Source organism: Cornus florida, unplaced genomic scaffold (assembly GCF_030987335.1).
Source record: "Cornus florida cultivar Cherokee Brave unplaced genomic scaffold, ASM3098733v1 CherokeeBrave_3.0.0_Hap2_Chr03, whole genome shotgun sequence".
Lineage (NCBI taxonomy): Eukaryota > Viridiplantae > Streptophyta > Magnoliopsida > Cornales > Cornaceae > Cornus > Cornus florida.
In genome coordinates this window covers 41,535,937-41,553,636 of record NW_026775573.1, presented here as the reverse complement: position 1 = coordinate 41,553,636, position 17,700 = coordinate 41,535,937, and the positions used below count along the sequence as shown (strand labels likewise).

Below are 17,700 nucleotides of genomic sequence, written 5' to 3'. Positions count from 1 at the left end.
ATATTTTTTTTTCTTCTCATTCACCGTAAGAACTATGAAGTATATACACTATTTGGACTAGAAAAATATCACTCCTTTAATTTTATAACAATTGGTGCTTCATTAATTGATAAAATTATAAATTTCAATTAACAAACAATTAGAACCGGTTGTTTGAAAGCAAATACTTGTCTGAAAACTTTGAACAATTATTTGTTAAGCTTAAATTTTATGATAGTGAACAAAATCGGGAGGAAAAGAAAAGAAAACAAATCAAAACTTAAAAATCTTACAACATCACGGGATTGAAAATTTTTGGTTAATCCAGATTATATGTTTTCTGACCCAATTTTTATTTTCTCAGTAACCCAATAAAGCCACAAAGAGAACAAATCCTAATTCAACAGTGGGAAGAGAGAGAGAGAATCTATTTTATTTTATTTTATTTTCTTTTGTACAAGAGGACTTGATGGTTCAGCTCCTTCCACCGCACCGCTGTGATTGCCGGCCGAAACTCCGAAATCAATGCAGTTGGCTGCCCATCCCCGTCCCGAGAAGAATGCCCTGGAGGCTCTCAACATTGGATTGGGATAACCAATAGACCAATGGCTTAGCAGTACCAGGCTCCAACTTTCTATAGGGAAGAGATTAGGAGTTCAAACTTCAGAAGAGGTATACGTGTGTTAGTACTAACTAAAAAAAAAAAAAAAAACACATTGGGCTGGGGAAATTATATGGTAATAATACATTGTTGAAATTCTACCTTGTCGCAGGGCCAATGAATCACCGAATCCAGTCACAAGCACCCATTTCTTTGTCTTTCTTGTGACAGACTTTGATGTTGAAAAGCCGCACCTAAAACCATTCCTGACTCTCACTTTGGGAATAGTTTTCAACTGCACCCCTATCTGTTTTCAAAAGTGTGCAAATAACACTAAAGTGTTCAAAGACTATCCCTGTAGTTTCAAAATTGTGCACCTACAATTGTTTATATATAACATACACCTGCCAATATATATATAATACACATCCATCCAATGGTCTCCGGTGAAATAGGGAAGCAGATTTTCCAGGGTTCAACCGCAATTATAATGATTTTTCTATCATAGATTTTAATAATGTATGAATAGATTGAAAAACAATTTAGAAAGTGAAAATTTAAAATATAATTCTTAAGACCCTTGAATTAATCTCATCATGACGGAGGGTAATAGAAAGGAACCGAGATAAAGAATTCATGTAACCGGCTCCATTCATATGGACTCTGTTACACAGACTCTTTAAAAATAGTGAAGTACCCGTGTCGAACACGTATCCCTCGAACATGAGTATGGAATATGTGTCCGACACTTTTAGTTGGACATGTACTTAAAAAGTATATTCAATCATTCAATTACATTATATTATTACTTTAAAATGAGTTAAACGACTATATTGAACATTATATTAAATAAAAACATTACTTTATTCTAAAAAATAAAATAAAATAATTAATAAAATGAATATTTAGTCGTGTACGTGTGTCCTTCTTTTAGAGATTTGATACGTCCAACGCATGGATACATACCCGCGTCCGACACCGGTACCCAAGTCCATGTAACATAGCATATGGCAAGAATGACAATGACGGCCAAACTGCTAAAATATAAACAGAAGCAGACAATCTCAAACCCTAAAAGACAATTGGATGGGGTGCCTCTGAGCTTGAGCATGTTCTGCTAAGGCTACTTGACTTCAATCAAAACAAAATTATAAAAGCAACCCATCTGGATATCTTTCAAGTTCGTATAGGCCAACACTTCCAAAATAACTCTTATTTGTATACAATTAGTATGAAAACCATCTTAAAAAAAGTTTTTGTGGCCATAGATAAGTCAACATGAAGAAAATGTATTCTCTTCCCAACAAGACTTGGGAAAAGGGAATAATATATTTCACCAAAAGGAAAAGCAAAATTTCACGAAAATCAGTGGTTAACCTACTTTTGAGCTATAATGCTAATCAGAAACCTTCTGTAAGCATAAAAACTCGACCTGCCAAAGGACGTGGCAATGCTGAAACAGCATCTTGAATTTCCTGATAGAAAATAAGCAGAGTAGGATGACTTAGTTATGACAGAATAGAAACTAAAGAAGCATATAAACAGACCAGAGACAGTCAATACAAAACGAACCCAACAACCCATATTATTTATAACACTCGATGATTCACCAACCCTGGCATAATCTATTGAATCAGGGAAAATCTTTGGGATTAAATCACAGCAAGGACTTTGATTGTGACACCCCATAAAAAATAAGAAAAGAAAAGAATAAGAAATAGCGGACAATTAGAAGTTCAAAATAATAATAATAATAATGGAGAAATAGCTTTTTTTCCCCCAAATGATGGATAAATAGTTGTTTGACTAGGAGCTGGTCTAAACTAGCATTACAAGACTTCAATATATCAGTTGGGAAACACACACACACACTTGCTTTGTAGTTTTTGTAAATATTGTAACTTAATCCATTAGAATCATTACTGAATTATTATATCATATCATATTCTTTGAGTAAAACCCTAATACAGGATAAATGGCACAAACAAAGTAATGACAATAATAGGAAGGAAAGACGCAACTTACATCCGCTTGATACCTAGCTGAAAAGTGGATCAGAAGAATTGCTTTATTCTTGAATCTATCTGCATAACTGACAATCTGAAAAAGCTCATTGAAATACAACCAATGAAAATAAGAACATGTCAGGAGTCTAAAAGGATACATATACTATTAGACTGACAAGAGATGGCACAAAGAAAAAAAAAATTACAGAAAAGCTCAAGATACTTGACCTCAGACAAATGTGTGTGTCCATATTCTCTTGCATCCTCCACTGTCATCATGTTGTTAACATAGGTGCTCTGAGAAGAAATACATTACACTATGAATAATGCATTTAAAACTTCATGGTGGCATGGCTATAATATGGATAAAAATTAGTTTGTGCCAAATCAAAGCAAAAGAAAAATTAGTTCGAGTATTCCTGACTGATCCGATCATGTTTTTAGGACTTCTTTTATTTTAATTCCCTTTTTTATTAATATTTTTACACCAGAAGCAGAAAAACATCTGTTTCTCAAGCATTTTACTTCCAAAGTTCAAAACAGTATATGCACATGTAACAATTTTTTCATCATCAAGAGCTGCAAGCAAACCAAACCAAGCCAAGTAAATGCACAAGTTCAAGCTCACCTCACTTTAACTCGAAGCTATATTACATAGACCCTTCAAAAGTATGTGAAGTATCGTTCTCTGCCATATTACACTCAGACATGGATATGGGATTAACTAAGTTACCTAGACTCTCCTGTTCCCCTCAACATACCTGTGACGACACGACAAGACGGGGTTAGGGAATTGATGACAGTATTTATAGCATTCAATTAGCTGTTTAAATAATACAAATAGACAGCTCAAAGAGATATGTATAACGAAATAATTTGCTTGCCAGCCATGGAAAATACATAAAAATTAAGCATCTTTAGCCCACAGAGAAACTATCAAACAGGAACTACAGATCAATACAACATAACCGAAAAAGACATTTGCAAGGAAAAGCTAACACTCAAAATCTAAACAAACCAAATTCAATCAAAAAAATCATCAAATCAATATAACAACCGAAAAAGATCCTATTATCACTACCGTGTACACACTAACGGTCAAACAACCCCATCAGTAACTATCTGATCATGATAAAGCTCACAAGTACCACAATCAAAGATGGCGCAAACATCTCCAAATTGGTCAGTCAAATGCAAAATAAATAAAGAATTCTGATGCATGTAATAAAGACATATCCACATAAAAAAGTAGTATTATGTATACCTGCAGTTGGAGGCTATGGCAGCAAGGCCCTCCATGGTAAACCCTTCACAGCGAACCAAAATCAAAGACTAGAAATTTAAGAAGGATCAAGAAAGCAGCTCAAGGCTCTCATCAGAGACCACCATCCCCTTCAATCTAAAGCTCCTCCAACTTCAGACCACTCTTGGCCATGGCCTCAATCCAAGGGTGAACAAACCATCCCCAATCCTTGGGTACGAAACTTAAAGCAGCAAAAAGGGGCTTTCCTTTGAGTGTAAGCGACCTAACCTGAGGAAACCTGGTGATGAACCTCTCTGGAGTCCGGACTGACTACGTAGAAAGTTCCTATGACTACTTTTTCCGTGCTAAACCTCTTCACTATATACCACAAGTTGCATACTAATGACAACACATTCCGGTCTTGGTGATATGTCAAGAAATTGAGTAAGTACTCTAAAACATCCTCAGGAAGGATATACATCCTTCTACATAAACAAATAATAATGATGGATACTCGACACTTGAACCTGAGTGAGTGAACACACAAACACACACGCATACAATCCCAAACAAATACACATACTCTACCCAATTTACCGACACTTGAACAGTGAGTGACCGAACACACAAACAAACATAAAATCACAAACACACATGCATACAATCCTTAGTATCTATCATTCTTATTTGTTTCTGTAAAAGGATGAATATCCTTCCTGAGGATGTTTTAAAGCATGTATTCAATTTCTTGACGTCTCACTGAGACCGGAATGTGGTGTCTTTGGTATGCAAGTCATGGTATATAGTGAAGAGGTTTAGCAGGGAAGAGGTATTCATATGGAATTTCTACAGAGTCAGTCCGGAGAGGTTCATCGCCAGGTTTCCAGGGTTAGGTCGCTTACGCTCAAAAGGAAAGACCCTTTTTGGTGCTTTAAGTTTCATACATGGATTGAGGCCATGGCCAAGAGTGGTCTGAATTTGGAGGAGCTTAGGTTGAAGGGGATAGTGGTCTCCAATGAGAGCCTTGAGCTGCTTTCTCGATCCTTCCTAAATTTCAAGTCTTTGGTTTTGGTTTGCTGTGAAGGGTTCACCACAGAGGGCCTCGCCGCCATAGCTTCCAACTGCAGGTAATGCATATTAGTACTTTTTTTATATTATATGCATCAGAATTCTTTATTTATTTTGGATTTGACTGACCAATTTGGAGATGTTTGCGTCATCTTTGATTGTGGTACTTATGAGTTTTGTCATGGGCGGATGGTTACTGATGGGACGTTTGAGAGTACATGGTAGTGATAATAGGATCTTTTTTGGCTAGGTTATATTGTTCTTATGATACTATTGATTGAATTTGTTTTGTTTAAATTTTGAATGTTAGCTTATTTTCCTTGCAATTGTCCTTAGAAAGGTTCTTGGCTGAAAGAAACATGCTAATAAGTGATATTATCTGTGGGCAGATAACTGAATTAACGTCATTAGTGATTGTTCATCTATTTTGTCAGATCTTTTAAATAGTATAATTTAAATTTTTTACAGTAATATGAGAGAGAGAGAGAGGGGGGGGGGGGGGGGGGTTGGGGGGTTGTGTTTTTTCTAGCTTTATTTTCTGTTGTTCCTGTCTGATATTTTTCTGTGTGGGCTAAAGCTGCTTAGTTTTTATGTATTTTCCACGGCCGGCAAGCAAATTATTTCCTTATATAGATATCTCTTTGAGCTGTCTATTTGTATTATTTAAACAGCTAATTGAAAGCTGCTTAGTTTTTATGTATTTTCCACGGCTGGCAAGCAAATTATTTCCTTTTATGAGCTTTCTATTTGTATTATGTAAACAGCAAATTGAATGCACCCCCCCCCCCCCCCCCCAAATAAATAAAAAAATAAAAATGATGATATTTTATCTGTGATATGAAATGGGTTGTAAGTTCTCAACAATTATAGATTGATTAATTTCTTATTGACGGAATTTTGTCTCTAGGAATAATTCAAGCATATTTTACTTGTATTGCATCATATCTATTTGTTATTTGTCTTGGTAATGCTAGCGAAAGTGACTGAGTGGTCCTTTTACACTATATACACATAAAAATCTCCATAATTCCTAGAAACACTTTGGTAACCCTACGGTAGCTGTTGAGAAAATCCAACAATCCATTTTCAGCAATTTAGAAAACCATCAGATCTCCTGTATCTATCACGAATCCATATACATCCTTTTAGGCGTTAGCCCATCACATAAGATAATGGAAAACATAATTCACAGCGTCTAAGCATATCATTGCATAATCTAATGCAGTTTGCGAACTTGAGAACTTAATGTGTAGCATGTAACTAGAGTCGCATTCTTCCACAATCACCACTGCCATGGGGCATGATATTTGAAGAACACAAGTGAAAAAAAAAAAAAATTAAATGCCAAAATATTAGATCAAAATTACCACAAATCATAAATTTAGCAAACAGAAAGGTCCTAAATCCAAGAACACTTTGCATGTTGTCAATTGCTAACCTCTGTTACATAGAACACATTGTTTTGGTTTATGGACTGAGTACAAGCAAGTGTTAAGCCACATATTCAAACATGTAGTAAGGTAGGGATACATTTATTAAATCGCATAGTTGAAAGCGTTAAGTTACTTACAAATGAGAGTGATTTTCTTTTAACAAGTGATGATGAATGATATGTACTTTTCTCAAAACATACAAGTTCTCCGTTTTTATTTTTTATTTTTTAATTTGTGATATTAAAATTAGTTATGGTAAAACATAAACTTAGGCCAGTTTGGTTGGAAAGAAATGGAAGGAAAAGAAAAGAAAGAAATTGGAGGGACATGGTTATTTGTGTTTGGTATTAAAACTTTGGAAGGAAAAGAAAGGGAATGGAAGGATTTGGAGGGTTTGGAGGGATATATTAAAGCTTGATGAGTTGTTTTTGTTATCCTTCCAATTTTGCCCTTATTTTTATAATAGTTAAAATCAATGGAAAAGGGTATGGTGGTAAATTCATTAAAATATTTTCCTTTCCTTTACTTCCCCAAACATGATTACCATACTTTTCTTTCTTTTCCTTTATTAGTCAACCAAACACAATAAGTGGTTCACACCATCCTCTGTTACATAGAACACATTGTTAGGGCATTCTACTTAAATCTTTTCCTTTAGAAAGAACAATTTTGTTAGATTTTAATTCATTGTTACTTACCTGTTATAAAGAAAAAAGTAAATTTAGTTTTCAAATTTTAAACTGTAAGGTGCCCTCGAACTTGTGTTCCAGAACAAAAATCACAAAGATGTACACATTTATAAGGTAACTATGTGCTTGGCTGAAGTTCCTACTTTGTTTTATTCTACTCTATTGTGTCCATGTTACTAAGATGTAAGTAAATTGTTTCTGTATTAAAAAAGAGAATACCAGAGGTAGAGAGGCAAATAACAAAGAATTAGTAACATTTCACGTGTTGTACCTCCATAATAAGAATCTTTGCTTTCAAAACATCAGTATTAGAATCATCAGTGATGAAGTCGGACATGGTGTCTCCCGTAAAAGCAATTTCAGGCGAGGTAATAGGGTATGTAATCTGCGAATATGAAAAACCAAGCATGTAACATATAAGCTAACTAACAAGAAAACAACAATGTACCCCTCTCCCCCAAAAATATATAATTAATTAATTAAAATAAAAATTTTTTTTTTTTTGACAAGTATAATTAATTAAAATAAATATTCCTTTAAACAGGACAGTGGTGTTTGGAGATGACGGAAAAGGACTTCAGAAAGCAGGAAGGGTGAATCACAGATATGAAAAAAGTCAAACAAATTTTGACTGCATATAAGATCCACCAAATATACAGTTACGGAGATCTATGGTGTTGATAATTTACCCAAAATATTTTATCTTGTCCTGCCATTTTAGAACTATTGTTAAAGCATAAATTTACAAATTCCATTCTTCATTCTCTTTCATTTAATAAAATAAAATAAAATAAGTTCTGAAATTCAACATTATGCTTCATCAAGTACTAAAATTCAACTTCTACCTCACAAAATTTCTTTAAAACAAAAATTCAAAAAACCTTCGATGTATAAAATTGACAACTAATAAAGAATTAACTAACAAAAACCAAACTCTTTTACCAAAAAAAAAAAAAAAAATCCTGAAGTGATACTTCTAGAGGCCCGACAATTGACAGAAAGTAAATATTAAAACTTTCGCTAAGGTCCATTTAGATCGAGGAAAGAAAGAGGAAATCAAAGGAAAACACTTTAAAGGAATTAATCATTTTCCTGTACTTTCCTTCAATTCTTTCAATATAGGTGTACTAAAATGAACTTGTACTTCTAACAGGGATACAGATACAACAACTGAGACAGACCTCCACACCTGATGACTTCAAGCTCTTAATCTCATTCCCTGGAAGACCAATATACTCCTGCTTAAGTTTATGTCTGATGGAGTAAATTATATAACCCTGCCATAATATATTTGCAAAATCCGTCAATGCAAAAGAGGACTCTGGGAATATATCATTTCAATTTTCAGAGATGTCATTATGGATACAGAATAAAATATAACATCATAATATCACCTGGCTTGGTATGACATGATAGGTCCTAAATGCTCTTACTTTAAGGTCCTTTCTTAAATAAAATTCTTCTCCTGAAAATATAACAAAGTCTAAAGTTAAGCAAATACAATATACCAATAGAAATGAGCACAAGAAGAAATCTAATGACAAAATACAATGAGAAAGTGGACATTACCCACATTCAAGCCAATTAGCTGATGCTTCAGCTCTGATTGGTCCATTGCCCTGTGCACCTCAAAGAGTTTTTCTACACTTTCTTTTATAGCTGTTGGTACAAAAATAGTAGGGGGCGTCATTCTATACAAGCCACGAGTTGCAACATACATGGGCAATCCTCCCTAAGGAATGAAAACTTATGTCACAAATAGATTCCCACAAGGAAGGAAGATATCATTTTTGCTGTATAAGAAAAGTGGTTTGCATACCATGGTTAACTGAAGAATTAAGTGGGTAGAAAATTTGTGGGGGAAAATGTCCAACAAGGTGGGGAAAGTGATAAATTATATAACAATGACAATTGTGATGCTGAAATAACAAAAAAATTGTGAGTGAACTCTGTGTACCAGGAGCTGGTGGGGAGAAGTGAGAAATATATAACAATGAGATTGTGAATTTGTGATGCTAAAAAAACAAAAAATTGTGGGGAAGCCCAATAAGACAAGACTCAATCCAGATATACTTTTTAGTTTAAACAGAATTCTAGAATGTTTCAATTAAGGGTGCAACTTGGCAGACCAACCCAATCTTTAAGCAATCCAAATCTAACTTTAATGGTTGAACCCAATTCCTAACCTCATATATACACACGCAAGCACACACTGAAGATGCAGGAAAAATACTCTCTATTTAGAAAGAATAATTCTACACTTCAAGAAATCTTCCAACCCCCTTCCCTCTATTTTCAGTCTATTTATAGACTGTTACAAATCTTCTAGAAGCTTCCTAACTAACTCCTTGCGTTGGGCTGACCTTTTGGGCTTCTCTTGGTTATGGGCCCAATTCCTTTTATCTGAAATCAGGCTTCCAACATGATTTTCCGGTCCTGGACTTGACTAGTGAAAACTTGGTTTGGAACGGTTGCTCTTGCCCGACCCGTTATTAGCAATCTGGATCGCGCCCGGCCCAATCCATTTTTGGTGTCTTCATCTGCCCCCATAATCTGTCCCTAATTAATTAGGGTGAGATTATCGAAAAGACATAATCATGATGTGACAGCTCGAGGTGATGACGTGGGGAAGCGAACGGTTAGTTCAGAGAACGGTGCTTTGAGATTTGCTGCACCATTACTACCGTGGTTTATTGGGCGTTGAGGGTTCTTCTCCAAGTGCTGTGAGTTCTCCCGTTGCCTGAACTCGTGTTTCAGAGAAGAGCCTGGGCAAGAGGCCTCAACCTGAAGGTGGCCATGATCAAAGCGTTTTTCCTCCGGCCCAAAGGGCTCGGTCTTTCAGGATCACCATGACTCTTCCTTCCCCTCAGGTAACCATTCCAGAGGGTGAAGTAGCCAGAACCTCTGCCACTCCATGGCGTCCCTTGCTCAGACGTAGAGGTTCAGAACAAAATGACCTTCAATGAGATGTACCAACGCTTCCTAGCAACTGCTGTTGAGGTAATTCTTCCTCTCCTTTTCACCTTCTGTTTTTCCCGTTCTGATTATTTGACACTTGTACTTATCCGAACATCTGTGTCTTTGTGCAGACTCTATTTGGGATGTTCACCTTCCAAAAAGGTATTGAAACTTTGAAAGAAAAGCTTAAAGTTCCCTCTACCGGTCTCAACAGATCCGTCAAAGCTGAGCAAGAAGCAAAGGCTAAAAATACACCACTGTTGGTCAGGCTGAATGAATAAGATAAGGAGATCGACGCTATGAGGGCTGAGAGGAACGCTCTAAAGGCCGAGCGGGATTCTCTCCAAGGTGAAATAGACATTCTGAAGACAAAGAAGAACGTTGCGCAGACAGGAAGGGATGCTATGAAGGCTGAGAAGGGGGATATTCAACGCACTCTTATTGCTGAACGGTTGACCCATTCTGTTTCTGTGAAGAGATTCTCGAACGAGCGCACCGCTCTGCTGAACATGAGGGCTCTTCACGCGCACTTTTCCAGGATCGGGGCTATCAGATACGCTGAGGGATATAGAGATGGTTTTATTGACCGTTCTCCTCCTGAAGGCAAATCAAGCTCATGCGCAGGTCCGGATGAGCTGGATGCCTCTCTGGACATTGTCCCACCAAGCGTGTACAAGGATCCATCCCCTGCTCCTGCTGAAAATATCTTTGTTGAGTGCAATGAGATTACAACTTCTGGGGTCATTCCACCTGTCCGTCCTCTGAATGTTCCTCCCCTCACCACCGTTGTTCCTCTCACAGCCGTTGCTACTGACAGAACTTTACCAACTGAGGAGATCATCCATCTTGATTCTCCCTCCAGAAGTGATGAAGCAACCAATGATGAAGAGGGAGGCAATGAGCCAATCGGTGATGATGAGGCAGCCAAGGATGATGGAACAGGCAATGGATCAGGCGCAGGGGAGGATATAATAGAATAATGCTCTGCTGTCTTTTGTATTACTTTCTTATTTCTGTGTCATTTCCTGTACTTCAAGGAATATTTTATGATGATGAATGAAATGATGACTTTCTTTTGCAAAGCTTCCATACTCCAACCTGTGCTTAAATGAACTGACAGTTTAACTTCTCTATTTGATTTTCATTTTGCGCAAGTGTTTGGCGTTCGGCTAGTAGTGCCATTTGCTACTCACTCGGCTGAGTACCTAGCGCTCGGCTAGAATGCTACTTGTCATCTAGCTTATTTATTCTGCGTGTTTGGCGTTTGGCTCGTAGTGCCATTTGCCACTTACTTGGCTAAGTGTTTGGCGCCCGGCTAGAATGTCACTTGCCACTTATTTTTCGCAAGTGTTTGGCGTTCGGCTCATAGTGCCACTTGCCACTTACTTGGCTAAGTGCTTGGCGCTCAGCTAGAATGCCACTTGCCACTTGCCACTTGCCACTTGGCTTTTATTTTGTGCAAGTGTTTGGCGTTCGGCTCGTAGTGCCATTTGCTACTCACTTGGCTAAGTGCCTAGCGCTCGACTAGAATGCCACTTGCCACTTGGCTCTTATTTTGTGTGAATGTTTGGCGTTCAACTCATAGTGCCATTTGCCACTTACTTGGCTAAGCGTCTGGCGCTCGGCTAGAATGCCACTTGCCACTTACTTGGCTAAGCATCTGGCACTCGGCTAGAATGCCACTTGCCACTTACTTGGCTTTTATTTGGTGCAAGTGTTTGGCGTTCGAGTCGTAGTGCCATTTGTCACTTACTTGGCTAAGTGTCTGACGCTCGGCTAGAATGTCACTTGCCACTTGACTTTTATTATATGCAAGTGTTTGGCGTTGGGCTCGTAGTGCTATTTGCCACTTACTTGGCTCGGAGAGTACGTACATTTGTAAAAGCGTAATTCTAAATCAACATTGTTCAGAATGAAATTCAACCTTTACTGATAGTACCTTTTAGAGATGTGGCATTCTATGGTTTGTTGACCAACCTCCCAGCCATGGCCTCTAAATTGTATGCCCCCTTTCCTATGGCCTTTGCAACTCTGTATGGACCTTCCCAGGGTGACATCATCTTCTTAACAATTCCCACCTTCTTTTTTAGAACTAAATCGCTAGGCGTAAAGCCTCTATGCTTCACCTTTTTGTTGTGACTATTCATAAAAGTTTGCTGATATGACGCAAGCCTTACAGCCGCTACATCTCTTTTCTCTTCCAGCAAATCGAGATTAAATTTCAACATACTATCGTTCTGCTCTTTATTCCATGCCGAACTCCGAACGGTTAGAACTAAATGTTCAACCGGTATTACTGCTTTAATGCCGCATGCCATAGCAAACGGGCTTTCTTTAGTTGAGCGAACGGGCTTTCTTTAGTTGAGCGAACGGGCTTTCTTTAGTTGGCCGTCTAGGGGTTGTTCTATAAACCCACAAGACGCTCGGAAGTTCATCCAACCACTTACCCTTCTCGTCCTCAAGCTTCTTTTTGATGCAAGCAAAGATTGTTCTGTTAGTAATTTCAGCTTGACCGTTCGCCTGCGGATGGCTAACCGCCGCCAACTTCTGATTGACTCCATTCTCCTCCAACAACTCCCTCAATTGCTTATTGAGTCTGGGTCACACTGGGGTACGGTTCTATTATGCCTCTATCCATTTGGTGAAATAATCTGTTGCACGCAGAACGTATTTGTTCTGCGATCTCGCGGTCGGGAGAGGGCCAACCACATCCATCCACTATTGCGCGAAAGGCCATGGTTTGGTCATTACGTGCAAGTCTTCAGGTGGTTGGTGGATTAGTGGTCCAGACCTTTGGCACTTATCGCATCTTCTAGAGAATTCTTCTACATCTCGTGACATGTTCGGTCAAAAATATCCTTGCGTCACAGATCCGTTCTGGCGAACTTTATCTGAACTGATGTGCTCGGCTGGTGTAGAGTGTTTACACTACCTATCCTTCTTTTCATCTGCGCTTGCTGGAGGCGCGTTCAAAGTAGTTCTTCCGACTCCTCGGTCGGCTCAGGTCGGCCATGGATTGTATTTATTATCTGAACAGGCTGAGCGTTATGGTAGCTTGGCTTTAGATTTCCCTTCACTTGCTCTGCCGGTCGGTTCTGCTCCACTGTCGGCCCTTGAATATATCCTGCAAACTCGCCCTTTGCTATCAGCATTTCCACTTGCCTCCTTAAGTTCCTGCATTCATTAGTCTGATGACCAAAATCACTATAGAAAGCACAATGTTTAGATTGATCTCTCTATTCGAGAGGTTGTCTAATTAGTAGGGGAGAATGAAACTTATCTTTTTTCTCCTGATATAACCTTGCCAGAGTGACTTTAAGTGGAGTGACCGACTCCTCCTCTCTAGGCCTCTTCTCTGCTTTCCAGAAGGTCTGACGTTGTGGTGGAGCTTGTTTTTGCCGGATCTTGGTTTTGGACTTCTCCTCCGTAGAGACTATTGACGTCTTCCTTACATTAGCTGCTTCTTCTTCTTCCGAACGCACGAAACCATCAGCTCTCCCGTTCAGACGGCGCCATTGAAGATGCAGGAAAAATACTCTCTATTTAGAAAGAATAATTCTACACTTCAAGAAATTTTCCAACCCCCCCTTCCCTCTATTTTCAGTCTATTTATAGATTGTTACAAATCTTCTAGAAGCTTCCTAACTAACTCCTTGCATTGGGCAAACCTTCTGGGCTTCTCTTGGTTATGGGCCCAATTCCTTTTATCTGAAATCGGGCTTCCAACATGATTTTCCGGTCCTGGGCTTGTCTAGTGAAGGCTTGGTTCGGAGCGGTTGCTCTGACCCGACCCGTTATTAGCAATCTGGATCGTGCCCGGCCCAGTCCATTTTTGGTGTCTTAACACACACTCACACAAGTTACATGGAAGCTGGTTCAGTGCCCACAATTTTTTATTTTTATTTTTGTCTATGTCCTTCTGCATTTCTTCATGCTAGTTGTCGTTGCTCTCTTCACGTTGCTTCAGTTTGTTTTTGCAGCTTTGGAGTTTTAATTTGTGGGTTGCTTGTGAGTTTCATGCCGCACTTTATATGGCCATTTTGTCATTTTGTAGTATTATTTTGATGTTCTCAGGGCTGTTTGTACTGTTATTCTTTAATTTTTGGCTTTTTATTATCTCCAATATGCCTTAAGCTGACTGCTGTTCTTGTACAAAGGGGCATGCCCCTCTTGGTTTTGTATATCTCTTACACATTAATTCAAGACATTGCATTGACAATATATTATACTCTGAATTATATGTGTTGAAAATTGGGTTATTTACAGCTTACACTAGAAAAAATCCACAACAAATTTACACTCAATAAACACACACCAAAGTGAGTGGCCTCTCTCTTTAGTCCAACCAATTAAAACCATGAGCATCATGGGTTGTCGCAAAAAAAATAGCAGTGATAGGGTCTTTATAATTATTCAGATACAAAGTAATGATTCTCATTATTGTAAAAAAAATATGTAGGAGCACAAATTTAAACAACTCAACAAAATTGACCCTTTAATTCCATATATTTGACTCAGTTCAAAAAACTTAAAAAATACTCATAATCATATTCTCTATTACTTCAAAACCAAACTAAATCCCGAAAGATTAGATTTTATATCACATCAAGAATGCAATAATTAGACAAACCCATAAAAATCCATTATATATATATATATAGATATATATATATATATATATATGAATGTATATAAATGTAACAGGGTAAGCAGAGACTCACAATGTGATCCATGTGACCGTGAGAGATGAAGAGGAACTGCTGGGAAATGGCGCGTTGGGGGCATTTGCCGATGTCGAATGCTAAATTGAGCGTTGGGAGGATTACGCACGTTTCATGCCCAGCAATCGACAAACCCTCTATTTGGTACCCTTCAATCTTCATCCCCTTTTGCTGCTTCTTCTTCTCCTCCTCCTCCGTTGATTTTGAATTCAAATCATCGCGTTTCTCTGCTGAATCGGAACTCTTCTTCGTCTTCGATTCCATGTCTGAACCACCACCACAAGTGCCAAAACCAGAGAATTTTTAGGTCTGTGAAAATTGAAACTTAGAAATAGGCGTCTTACTATCAGTTGTAAACCGACCGGTTTACAAGAGTCCTTCTATTCCGACTCGGCCCAGGGTCTCGGTGGCATCACAGTCGGCCCCAGTATATATTTTTGACACTTGTTGCAACCGAAAAATTATTAAATTATTTTTGAGAAACATAAAAAAGTTAAAAAGGAACTGCACTCTCTGGAAGTCTGGAACTCACATATGTGACATCACACTCTCGTTGGATATTCTTCTCCTTTTATTTTTTATTTTTTATATATTTTTTTGTGTTGATGTTCTCAAATAATTTTCTCTCTTAGTATTTTAGATCTATATTTAATAAAAAAAAAAATTATTAAATAATCTTAAATCATAGTAGTATAGTCCAATATATTTTGATTCGCCTATATTATTACATGACTTATGATTTAGAATATTTAATTATTAATCATATTCAACGATTAAACAAACACCACACCATCTTTTTTTTTTTTTTTTTTTGGAATTAAATTATAGATAAAATCATAACATGGTATATAGTTAAACAAGTGTGTGATACATGGCACATTTACGATATTTGGATGAGAAATAGCAGATACTTGGGGGAAAATATTATGGAAAAATTACACTCACCTTTTCACGAAACTAAAATTACATAAGATGTTCTTGTGTTTTCAAAAATTACACACACTAACTCTACCATTTATGTTTATATAACATTGACACCTCCTTCGTGACACTCAAACAATCAAGTGTTTAGTGGAACATCTAGAATTCGAGTTTACCTTTAGTTTTCTAGACTGAAACCTGGACAAACCTTTCTCATGGAACCTTACTTAAAATAAGAATGACTATGTATAAACCAAGTGCCATGTGGTTAAGGGATCTCAAGGGGCGAATTGTAAATTTGAACGTTCTGAGTTGATTCTCATTATGTACAAAAACACCAGAGTTTAAATGAAATGTGCGAATATATCCGACCCATATATCCGAGGTTTAATTACCTCGCTCATCTTCCACTTCTCTTTCTTATAATTTATTTTTATTGGAGTAAATTGCACCGAAAGAAAAGACATAATGGAGTGAACAAGAATTACTTTAAAGATTTTCACGAACACCACTTGGATCATTATATTTCATTGTCATTATCTTAAGTATAAGGGTGCTCCCAAGTAACCACTTTGAGCTCAATACCAGATGAGGAATCACTAAATGTAATAGGTTTCCAGGTGTTGTTCTATATCTCCATGAATTTAGGAATTTGGTTTATAAACCGAAACCGATAATATTCGAGATTATGTAGGATTATACACGAAAGATCCTTTTTAGGCTCTCTCTTTAGCCCTATGTCTCTTATCCCTGGAAGGTCTTTCTCCACTAAGAGACCATAAAATCATTAGATTCAACATATCATTGTAACAAACCGACAATGCAATTATAATCTTCCAGTTGGGCTGAACAACAATCAGTGATGTCTTTCAAAAGATTTAAGACAAACTATGACATATTTCCTACGAAAGTTTATAACTGTTGGACAGAAAATCATCGATCTCGATCATTTCATTCAACCATACATAGTGGTGACCCTGTGTTGGATAATCCTGTTCTTAATTCACTGGATATGGCTTAATATTTCACAAAGGTACAACAATTTGAAGTATTAACTCTCCATTTTGGACTAATTTGAATGATTCATAATGTGAATCAATCAACTAATCAATTATTGTGGAATTAATAATCATTAACATGAATCACTAGTTGGCTTTTACAAATCAGCCACCAAATTAAGTTACAGAGAAGCTCAGAAAGTTCATATGGCTTTTAGGCATCAAAATTGAGAACTTACATTTAAAAAAGAAAAAAAAAAAAAAGAAGAAGAAAGAAATAATAAAATTGAGAATTCTATTCTTATGCCAATTAGATTCATGAAAAACATAATATTCTAATTTTTTTCATTGGGATTTAATTTTAATACACAAAATTTGTGAAATATAGACTTCAGAAGTAGTGTAGATCTTATCTTGATCCATCATAAATATGACATAATTTTAATACACAAAAAAATCATGAAAGATAAATTTTAGAAGTGGTGTAGATCATACCTGATCCATCATAAATAAAAGAACTTGAAAGTTGAAACTTTAATTCTTGATTACCCCTTGTATATATATGTTTTTTCTCAGTCATAAATAAATTAAGTTAATGCGTATCTTTCCAAAAAAAATTGCAACCAAATCATGAAAGATAAAACCCTCCATAATTTGATCGCCTTCCAAAGTTCCAATTAATTTGATAAACTCCTCTTCCAAAAGAAATTAATAAATAATTATGTATAAATCATGCGAAAGCCACAAAAAGTGATGAACTTCACATGTAGAAACTTTATCTGTTTATATAGGTAAAAATACAGACTTTGTATACCAATTGCATTGTGAGTGATAATATCTGTATATATAGGTGAAAATACAAACTTTGTATACCAATTGCATTGTGAGTGATAATACAATTGTGTTAGTGTGTGTGTGAGAGAGAGAGATTAAAACAGTGTGTGAGAAAGGGATGATTAAAAGCAAAGTGGATTTAAAACCCATATAACAAAGAAGCAAATTCTTCCAAAACAACATTGACAAATAACCAGTGACCTTCTATAGATCTCAGTTTCATATCCTACTAGCTTTTCTGCTTCTAAA

At 36.8% G+C, this 17,700-nt stretch overlaps 1 protein-coding gene across 2 annotated transcripts; it reads right to left on the bottom strand.

Annotated features, from left to right (window-relative positions):
• Positions 1–407: 407 nt before the first annotated feature.
• Positions 408–15,043, bottom strand: LOC132300361 (tRNase Z TRZ1-like). 2 transcript variants are annotated; one of them, XM_059797399.1, is made up of 9 exons: positions 14,699–15,043; positions 8,589–8,751; positions 8,414–8,484; positions 8,201–8,296; positions 7,291–7,404; positions 2,815–2,883; positions 2,606–2,680; positions 743–2,055; positions 408–640 (listed from the first exon to the last, which is right to left on the bottom strand). In XM_059797399.1, exons 1-8 carry the CDS (start codon positions 14,960–14,962, stop codon positions 1,981–1,983), a joined length of 927 nt encoding a protein of 308 aa, XP_059653382.1. In that variant the 5' UTR covers positions 14,963–15,043; the 3' UTR covers positions 408–640; positions 743–1,980. The 2 variants fall into 2 exon arrangements, with proteins under 2 accessions (XP_059653382.1, XP_059653383.1); XM_059797400.1 differs by having other exon boundaries at positions 408–613.
• Positions 15,044–17,700: the final 2,657 nt, after the last annotated feature.

Coding starts and splice junctions, on each gene's coding strand:
- LOC132300361 (XM_059797399.1), bottom strand. CDS start 14,962: ATGGAATCGAAGACGAAGAAGAGTTCCGATTCAGCAGAGAAACGCGAT. Junction 7,405..8,200: donor TGAAGTCATCAGGTGTGGAG/GTCTGTCTCAGT, acceptor TCATATTCGCAG/ATTACATACCCTATTACCTC. Junction 2,681..2,814: donor GACACACACATTTGTCTGAG/GTCAAGTATCTT, acceptor GAGCTTTTTCAG/ATTGTCAGTTATGCAGATAG.